Below are 10,213 nucleotides of genomic sequence, written 5' to 3'. Positions count from 1 at the left end.
AAATAACTCCAACAAATTAATATTGAAAGATGGCTTTTACATGTTTTGAATAAATTACCTTAAAACTTCGTGGATATTTTCTCTATCACGCAGATGAAAGAACCGCGTAGCAGAAAGCTAAACAGGAAGACGAATAGGAAAACGACTGCTTTGCGTCTTTTCAAAATAAAATGCCCAGCGATAACTTCCGCGACACTGCCCTCCACTGGTTAAACACAATAACATTTAAAGTAATACATTAACATTTATACTTGTTACAAAATATCTAATAGTCACAGAAGGAAAATAATTAAAATACATTATTACTGTAACTAATAGATTTTCAAGTTTTAAGTATTTTAGACACAGAGGGAAGTGGATGGACATTTACCACTCTACTATAACATTACCTGTGATAATGCTGTTGTGAACGCTGTAAGCTGAATTTGGCTGCCAAAGATGCTGAAATGGTGGGCTCAAAATGCTGAGGCTGAAATCACTGAAGGTAATAGCTGAAAATGCTGAAGCTGATGGCTAGCTAAAATATTAGCTCAATGGCAAATTAGCCTAAAAAATAAAAACTTAGGTTAGTCAAAACAGCTAGAATGTAACAGAAAAAATAGCTAGGAAACCCTAAATCAGTGGGGAGCCTCTCGTCACACACAAGATGGCGTCAAAATTAATTAAGTGGAAATCGCAACTTTAGCCGGTTACATAGGCGGAAATTTCGTAAACTTTAGGAAACCCTTTCAAAATGATTTTTAAAAACCTTTTCAGAACTATCAGCTTTTAGGCTGATCAGAGCCGTGAAAGGCCTTTTAAGAAAAAATATATATATTTTAGTTGCGGCAGGCTCCAGCAGGGGGAGGAATTCCAACTATTAATTTTTCGGGCACCATACTTCTTTCTGTAGCCAGACTCTCTTGAAAATAACCAAAATAGCTAAAAAAAAACTTAGTATATGCCAAAATAGTCCAAAAAGCTGTCAGGAAGTGGGGGAAGACCCAAAGGCAAGAGACCACTCTAAAACTACATTTTTAAAACCGCAACTTTTTAAAATAACTATGAATTAGATATATAGGATTACCAGCAATAATAGTGTGAATGCAGATAGCTGAATTTGGCTGCTGAAGATGCTAGTGCTGATAGCTGAAGATGCTGAAATTGATAGCTTAAAATCCTGAAGTTGATAGCTGAAAACGCTGAAGCTTATAGGAAAAAAAACACTAAAGACCAAAGCTTAAAATGCTGAATCTGATAGCTGAAAACACTGAAGCTGAAATCACTGAAGCTAATAGCTGAAAACGCTGAAGCTCATACCTTAAACGCTGAAGCTGATAGCTGAAAATGCTGAAGCTAGTAGCCAGGGAAAATATTATCTAAATGCCAAATTAGCCTAAAAAATATCCACATGTAGCTGGAATATTCGCTAAGCTCCAAAACAGTCTAAAAATCTTAGTAAATGCCAAAATAGTCTAGAAACCTCGAATACCATTTTTTTTAATTTAAAACCGTAACTTGTTAAAATAATTCTGAATAATAAAAAGGCAGGAACATTATTCCAGAATAAATCAACTTAAACCTTAAATAACTTAATATTTTACTCTCCATAAAAATACATTTTATCAACAAGTTAGAAATGACAAATGAGCGCAATATAACATCGGGCCGTTAATAACAATAAAATAAAATGATCTGGAGGGCCGGATTCGGCCCCCGGGCCTCGACTTTAACACATGTGCCCTAGAAGCTTCTTGTTGATGATTTTTAACTTTTTTTCCAATAGAGGCCTGAGTGGCTTTAAAATAGTTCCACTTCTTTCAGAGACAAAACGTCACAATCACGTTCCTCTCCTCCACCACATCGCAGTGCAGTTCCGACGACCAGATGCTTTCCTTCACAGTCTGGGGAATCGAAACCTCTTCACCCAGCAGCACCCGTCTCTCTGCACTGAAATAGGGTGTTGCTGGGGTGTCGGAGGATCACACCCCTGTGTTTCCCACCTGCTCCAAATCCCGCCCTATTGTACCTACACACACACCAAACATGTCTGCAGACACCCAGTCAAAGTGCCCCCAGACAAGGCGCGCAAGACACAAAGGTGATGTACCGACAGATGCTCCTGTCACATGCTTAGCATATCTCCACCTCCACTGCAGAGTCGCTCTTTATTCTCCACTTCTATTCCTGATCCCCCGATGGATAAATGTGGCTCTTAAAACACAATCCCTCCACCAATATTTATCCAATCTCACCAAATACTATAATTAATGCTTTCCCTCTCCTCTCCACTCCAGTCTGGGCCAATACATCCCCCACATGTCCCTCCTTCCCTCGCTAACCTTTCAGTGCCAAGTTCACAGATAGAGAGAAAGTACTTCCTGTGAGAGGCCGGGCGGACTGCCAGAGAGACTGATCCACCAATCTGACACGTTAATGAGATCCTGGCCTGTAGTGCTGGAGTGTCAGGCCTCCTCTGCCGATCCTGCTGTGACCTACAGGACGCTCAGGCAGGCATCACTTCATCCAGATCACACGTGTCAAAGTCAAGGCCCGGGGGCCGGATCCGGCCCTCTGGGTAATTCTATCCGGCCCTCCAGATCGTTTTATTTTATTGTTATCAATGATGTTATCTTGTGCTCATTTCTAATTTATATAATTTTGACAAAATATATTTTTATGGATAGTAAAATATTGAAAGTTATTTAAGGTTTAAGTTGATTTATTCTGGAATAATATTCCTGCCTTTTTATTATTCAGAATTATGTTAAAAAGTTTCGGTTTTAAAGTTTTAAAAATTGGCATTCTTCTAACTTTTTGGACTATTTTAGCATTTAAAAGATTTTTTAGGCTGTCTTGGAGTTTAGCTAATATTTCAGCTCCATGCTAGCTGTTTTGGCAAATTTTAATTAGATAACATTAGGCTTTTCTATTTATTTTATAGGCTGTTTTGAATTTTAGTTAATATTTCAGCTACATACTGGGCGTTTTGGCTAATTTAGGCTTTTTTTGTTATGTTTTTAAGGCGGTTTTGGACTTTAATTTATATTTTAGCTACATGCTAGCTGTTTTGGCTAATTTTGATTAGATTAGATTTGGCTTTTCTTTTTATTGTATAGGCTGTTTTGGGGTTTAGCTAATATTTCAGATGCATACTACCTGTTTTGGCTAACTTAATTTTTTTTAGGCTAATTTGGCATTGAGCTAATATTTTAGCTAGTTATCAGCTTCAGTGTTTTTAGCTATCAATTTCAGCATATTCAGCAGCCAAATTCAGCTTACAGCATTCCCACTAGCATTATCACTTAATGCTATATATCTAGTTCATAATTATGTTAAAAAGTTACAGTTTTAAAGTTTTAAAAATGTAGTTTTAGAGTGTTCAATAAACGTTTATCCTGTTCGGCCCGCGACCTAAGGTGTGTTTTGGATTTTGGCCCTTTGTGTGATTGAATTTGACACCCCTGTTCTGGATTATTCACACAGAAATAAATCATCTGTTAGTTCTGAGGGTCTGACTGCCTAAAACAGCATTTTAATCCATGCATAAAGACTTTAAAGTGTCGGGTTGGACCTCAGAACCACATAAGGAGATGTGAACACACTCATTGTATATGTGTGTGTCTGGGGGGGTGCAGCTCCTTAAATCTGTCTAATTAAAACACCAAATCCCTGCTCTCCCCTCATCCACCAACCCCATCCTCACTTCTCACCCCCGTCCCTCCCCCACACACCAACTTCCCCATCGCACCCAGCCCTCCTCCACCCCCCGATTCCACAGGAGAAATGATTATTAGGAATTTAATGGGGGAACGTTTCCCATCCCACACCATCTGGGGCTTGGGAATGGCACGAGATTTCAGGATGCTAGCCGACGTCGCAGGGAACATTACTTCCATTTTTCTTGACTGGCGCTCAGGAAAAGGGAGTCCCAATTAAAATAAATTACCATAATGCATTATAATAAAAATATCCAAAAAAAGATGGATTTCTGTTTGCTTTTCCGCATCCAAACTTTCCCCCAACTCCTCCTGACTGTCACGGCGCATCCCTGTGGAATCGCTCAGATGGAGGAAGTACAGTAGCCTCCATATTCACCCCCCCCCTCCATATAATGTCCTTCACCTCCCACACACACCCCGGCCATATGCTCCTTCCTTCTCCCTTTCTATGTCGACATCAAGCTTAATGAGCTGCATGGATGTAAGGGTGCGTGTGCACGTTTGACCCGGTGCTAAACTGCAGCATGCAGCCCGCTGAACCCTGTGGGTGTGAAGCAGCTCCCCCCCTGCAGGAGGCCCCCCATCCTGTCTGAGACCCCCCAAACAAAAGTGGCACACGGGGAGAGAATCTCCTCAGAAGAGAAGAATGAGGCGAAACAGACACATTTGAATCAAATTCAGCTTTTCTCCTCTTCACGAGCGCAGCTCTTATCTCATGCAGCAGATTGAAAGCAGATCTCTTTGTCCCTCGTTTCCGCCGCGGCTTTCACTCGCTTTGATTGAATTAGGCGTTTGTCAGGTATGAGCAGTAGGTGTAATTTGCCTCACATGTTCACAGAAATTACATTTCAATTTCATGTTCATGAATTACGACAAAGCAGACTTCCCCGACAGCCTTCCTCTGTAAACGTCCAATTAAGATTTACAAGCTTTTTCTTTAGAGCAGGTGAACCTCAGGTAAACTTTCATAGATTTTACGCTAGGAAATTAAACTGTTATCTTGTTTTTTAATTGTTTTTGAAGGATTTGACTCAGTTTGTATAAATAATTGACACTAAAGTTGGAATGATTAAAGTTAAGAGCAGAAAGAGAGGTTTAAATGTCTTTCTGATCACCAACTTAAAACAAATAGAAGATTTTCAAAGTTAAAGCCAAAATTGGCAGAAATAAAATCAACATATAAAAACAAAATTGTATTTAATCGTGTTGATATAAATTAATTTAGTGCATTATTTCCTGATTTCAATCATCCTTGATTAAATCAATGTTCACTCCTTTTGAAAAATCTTACTCCAATTTTAGGATAAACATTTAACCCCTTAATGCTCGTTGTCTCGAGCCATATTAGCTATAATATTGTCTTAATGTAGCATTTACTTAAATCAAAAACATCTTGTTTCATAGTAGGGGATAAATTCAGGCGTTTAGGGGAAGAATTCATAATAATAAGATGAGATTCTCCCGCTGGACTGATTGGCTTCCAGGTTCCAGAGGGATTTCAGGTCCTTCTCCTCAAAAGGAGGTGCTGCTCCGCTGAGCAACCCGAACCTCCTGCGCGCTCCGACAGCTGACCGGCACCGTCAGTCCAATCAGAACGGGTCCTCCCTATGCGTAAAACACCGCTAAAGGAGACTTTACGCATCCTTCTGTCTCCGTCTCAGGCCGCTGTCTTACCAAACCTTCACAAATTGAAAAGAAAAATAACTAATATGAGGGCGCTTTTAAGTGATCCAATATTTTTAATATTTTTTCTGCAAAGAAGCTGCGTGGGCCACAACATCAATCCTCCTCCAAAAGCATCTTTTTTCAATTTTATTGCGACAAAACACATCACAAAACATGAACACATTACTTCACGAATATTTCGATCCATAACGAGTTTTCAGAAGTGCGTGTGTGCATGCGTGAGAGCCACATGTAAGCAGGGAGGGAAAAGAAAAAGTCCAGGTTTATCCACAAAAATTAACAGGAGCAAAGTCATCAGTGCGCAGAAAGAAGTGCGTAAAATGCCGCAATCTTTCTAGAACTTCTTTACTTTTCTTTTCTTTTTTTCTTTTGCATAATAAAATTCCTCCTCCTCATTTTGTGTCTCTGCGTTCCTTTTTTAAGGCATGTCAACTTTTTTACCTCCTTTTCCATCACATGAAATGTACAGCAACACAAACTGGGAATGACAAATTTAGAAATTCATATAAATAAATAAAAAAGAAAATCACACCTTTCGATTCTTACAGTATTTTCTGTGATATATTTTTCACATTCAAACGGATTTGTTCAAATAAATAAACATGAAGTAATAAATAAGTACAACAGTATTTTACATTCATTTTGTTGCCACAACGTTTACCCAAAGATTTTATAAAATCTTTTTCTTTTTTATGTTTGATTGTTTTTTTAATCCATGTCAAATAAAAATCTGGTAATTTTCGATAACAGATTGAAGATAATCGATTGTATTGGGCTTACTTGCATAGATCAAATGATTTTTATTGCTAAAAAAACACATTTTATAATCTCCAATTATACTTCACAAAAACATGAATAGTTTGTTTTATTTTGAAAACCAACTTGATTTAACCTAAAAGATGTTCAAGTTTAAGTGTGAATTTTATTGATTTTTTTTCATTAAAAACATTTGATTGCAAACCAAAAATGTTGTTTTTTTTTGTCTTTACAAAATATAAACTGCAGCTTTCAAAGGAATGGATCCAATCACGAATGTTTGACTTTAATGCTGGAACGAGCCGTTCACCTCCGCCTGCGCCTGGAACGACTGGCTGCGCAGGTGCAGGTCGTAGGGGAAGCGGGCCTCCGGGGACACGCGGTACATGGAGTTGTGCGCGAGGCCCGCGCGTCCTGGCGCGCCGCAGTAGCGCACGCCGTAGTGGCCGCTTTTGCTGTAGTCTGGCGGCTCTTCGTGTTTCAGCGAAAAAATGCCGCTAAAGTTCATCGGCGGGGACAGCTGGCCGTCGAAGTGGGGGCTCCCGCTCTCCGGGGAGGGGTTCTCGAAGTAGGGCTCGTACGCGCCGCCGTAGCTGTAGTGGCGGAACGGCTTGGCGCCGCTGTCCAGGGTGCTGGCGCTGTGTCCGGGGGGCGAGGTGACGTCCGAGCCCTGGTACGGGTACATGGCTTCGTAGGGGGACCTGCCCGAAAACATGATGTCCCCGTTGTGGTCTGTGAGGAAATTTCGCGCGTTCAGCTGCAAACATCCCGCCACCAGGTTGGTCGTTGGCTGAGATAATCCTTTGCACAAAGTCTGCACAAACGTCAGGAGGTCCGGCCTCTTTCCCGCGCTCAGAGTCTCCGACAGCGCCCAGATGTAGTTCTTAGCCAGCCGGAGCGTCTCGATCTTGGACAGTTTCTGAGTTTTGGAGTAACACGGCACAACTTTACGCAGACTCTCCAGCGCGGCGTTCAGCCCGTGCATGCGGCTGCGCTCGCGCGCGTTGGCTTCCTGGCGCCGGAGTTTGGCCCTGTCCAGCTGCTCCTTGCCCAGCTTCTTCTTGCGGGGCCCGCGCTTTTTGGGTAGTCCGTTTTCGTCCTGGTCGTCCTCGTCCCGGTCGGACATGTCGTCCTCGGTCTCCCGCAGGCTGGAGCTGGACCGGCCCGGCTCGTGCTGGCGCTCCTGCTCCAGGCTCTCCGGTATGCTTTCCCGGGAGAAACTGGCGCCAAACCGCGCCTCGCACATCCTGTGAGGTTCTTCGAACGGAAGCGTCAACATTGTTCCCTGTAAGGTGAAAATGGAGCATTAAGTTGCTGGATGTTGTTAGTTAATTACCTCGTGATTGAGGCTTCCCAAGAGGAAGAGAAACAATTTGGCGCCAATGTCACAGCTTGCTCTCTTTTTGGAGCCAAAGACTTTATTGTGTTTCTACTGTATCTATTAAAGTTGATCAGAGAGTCCAAAAAGCTTCAGTAACGCTCCGAGGAATGCGTAAAAACACCAACCTTTGGTCAGCGCGCGTCTTTCATGGCCCCAAACGTGGATCTGCGGCGTCAGAAGACAAAGCTGAACCCCGCGCGCGCAGCCTCTCTCCTCCGCGCGCCTCGCTGAGATCTGCTCTCCCCTTCCTCTCTCTTTGAGGAATGACACTCATGCCAACCGCGGGTACCCGTGCCATCTGCCGCTGACGTCTCGTGGCAGCCAAGACCACGTGCTCGCGGTCCCGCGGGACCTCCGCTCCACACCCATCATCTGGCAGCGGCGGTAATGGGCACCGGGAGGACGGCGTTCACCGTCAGAAACGCAAACCTGAGAAGGATAACGGCTAAAACCGCGAACCTCCATGTAGAGGAGACGCAGGCAGACAGACAGACAGACAGACAGACAGACAGGTGCTTCCTTTCTGCACCTTTTTGTCTGAGGTGACCTTTGGGATGAATGGAAACATCTGCAGTTTTAAGGTTTCATTTCTTTGAGAAAATCTCATGAATTAATTGAGATTTGTAATAAAAACACATCTAGAAATGTGTTTTTTTTTGGGCTGCATGCATGTTTGGAAATCTGGAGGTTTGCATCTTTATCCAAATGTAATTATGTGGCATTTGTGTCATTTCTGAGAAGCGGATTAACGTTGTCTTTTAGCAGCACCCCCTTCATCTATGTGTTTGTTCATCATGGAGTGGAGGATAAACTCTGACTTTAATCATAAAAAGTAATAAACTGAAGGGATTTTATGCGAAAAAAGAAAATAATTGAATCAACTAAATTATATTTTATAACTGATTAAAGAAACACATATTTGAATAATAATAATAATATATCTGACTTGTTGGTTTTGTTAAAAATGAACTAAAAATAGACTAAACTGAAAAAGACTCACTCCAATGAAAACAGATTTTATGCGAAAAAAGAAAATAATGGAATCAACTAAATTATATTTTATAACTGATTAAAAAAACACATATTCGAATAAAAAAATCGTATTTGTGACATAGAAAATGCAGTGGGCGGGGCCAAAAGCTCCCTCCTCTGAGCTCTTATGAGAGAGGGGAAAGGGGGCGGGGTCACCCTGGGCAAACGGTCCCGCCCAAAACTCAGATGCAACTTTCTGATGATCTCCAGCTGCTCTGCAGAAACTAGAGAACAAAACAGGATTCTTTATTTTTGGCTAAAAATGACATAATCGTATTTAATACAAAAACAAAAAAAAACACTGGGAACACTTTGAAAACAGATCAGAAAATGATCGACTTTGATTTCCAGAAATCAACCTGAGATCTTTTGAGTCTTATTTCCGCTGGTACGGAATATTATTTTGAACATTAAAACATGTAATGATATTAAACCACGTGTCAAAGTCAAGGCCCGAGGGCCGGATCCGGCCCTCCGGGTATTTCTATCCGGCCCTCCAGATCATTTTATTTTATTATTATCAATGATGTTATCTTGCTCTCATTTCTAACTTGTACAATTTTGACAAAACAATATTTTTATGTACAGTAAAATATTGAAAGTTATTTAAGGTTTAAGTTGATTTATTCTGGAATAATATTCCTGACTTTTTATTATTCATAATTATGTTATAAAGTTACAGTTTTAAAGTTTTAAAAATTGACATTCTGAAGCTTTTTGGACTATTTTGGTATTTACTAAGATTTTGGCTAATATTTACATACTAGCTGTTTTGGCTAATTTGGGCCTTTTTTGTTTTTAGGATATTTTGAAGCTTAGCTATTTTTTTCAGCTACATGCTAGTGATTTTGGCTAAGCTACATTTCTTTTGTTTTGTTTTCAGGCTTTCTTGGCATTGAGCTAATATTTTAGCTGGACATCACCATCAGCATCTTCAGTGACCAAATTCAGCTTACAGCATTCACACTAGCATTATCACACCTGATGCTATATATCTAGTTCATAGTTATGTTAAACGTTATGGTTTAAAGTTCTAAAAATGTAGTTTAAGAGTGTTCAATAAATGTTTATCCTGTTTGGGCCGCGACCAAAGGTGTGTTTTGGATTTTGGCCTCCTGAGCGATTAAGTCTGACACTCCTGCATTAAACAGTACCAACCTGTATCTCTTTGCCCCCCCCCCCCCCATCGGTTGTAGATCCATCTAAAACTGGAACGGACCGTTTAGGGCGGAGCTAGCGTGTAGCCACCCGTCGATTGGCAGAAAGTGATGATGATTAGAACGTGCCAATATAACGAGCATTTAATCTTACGTTTGTTAACATGAGCTAACATTTGGGGGTTTGAAGGCCCTTATGGACATGAACAGTTCCTTATTTGATTTTTTATCCTTGTGGACTCTTTTGGTTACGAGTCATCGTTAAATTCCTGTTAACGAGCTGCTGGATGACCTCCATTGTTGCTGCTTTTCTAGTCGTCGCACAACAATGACACAATGGCAACAAAGCGCTCCGTTTGGACCGTCCCGTACTTCTCCTAACTGGACCCGACCGTTCAGTGGAAACTTTTGTTTCGGATTATGTTTTAAGAGAAATAACAAATACAAATTTAAAAGATGCTTTTAACAATCCAAAATCAGACTGATGTGAATAAAATCGT

The 10,213-nt window shown here is 41.0% G+C and overlaps 2 protein-coding genes across 2 annotated transcripts in view; both read right to left on the bottom strand.

Annotated features, from left to right (window-relative positions):
- Window positions 1-155, bottom strand: part of fyco1b (FYVE and coiled-coil domain autophagy adaptor 1b) — a 64,738-nt gene extending 64,583 nt beyond the window's left edge. Inside the window, exon 1 of the mRNA XM_024274037.1 lies at window positions 59-155. The gene's annotated coding sequence lies outside the window, so the exon portion shown is untranslated. The remainder of the gene's footprint in view (window positions 1-58) is intronic.
- Window positions 156-5,498: 5,343 nt separating this feature from the next.
- Window positions 5,499-8,475, bottom strand: neurod6b (neuronal differentiation 6b). Its single transcript, XM_024274022.2, has 2 exons — window positions 7,650-8,475; window positions 5,499-7,428 (listed from the first exon to the last, which is right to left on the bottom strand). Exon 2 carries the CDS (start codon window positions 7,420-7,422, stop codon window positions 6,430-6,432), a length of 993 nt encoding a protein of 330 aa, XP_024129790.1. The 5' UTR covers window positions 7,423-7,428; window positions 7,650-8,475; the 3' UTR covers window positions 5,499-6,429.
- Between the last annotated feature and the right edge of the window lie 1,738 nt (window positions 8,476-10,213).

The sequence above is a fragment of the Oryzias melastigma genome, linkage group LG17 (assembly GCF_002922805.2).
Source record: "Oryzias melastigma strain HK-1 linkage group LG17, ASM292280v2, whole genome shotgun sequence".
Taxonomy (NCBI): Eukaryota; Metazoa; Chordata; class Actinopteri; order Beloniformes; family Adrianichthyidae; genus Oryzias; species Oryzias melastigma.
This window is presented reverse-complemented; position numbering and strand designations above follow the sequence as displayed.

What these genes read in the sequence shown, in the direction of transcription:
- neurod6b (XM_024274022.2), bottom strand. Translation starts at nt 7,422, where the DNA reads ATGTTGACGCTTCCGTTCGAAGAACCTCACAGGATGTGCGAGGCGCGG.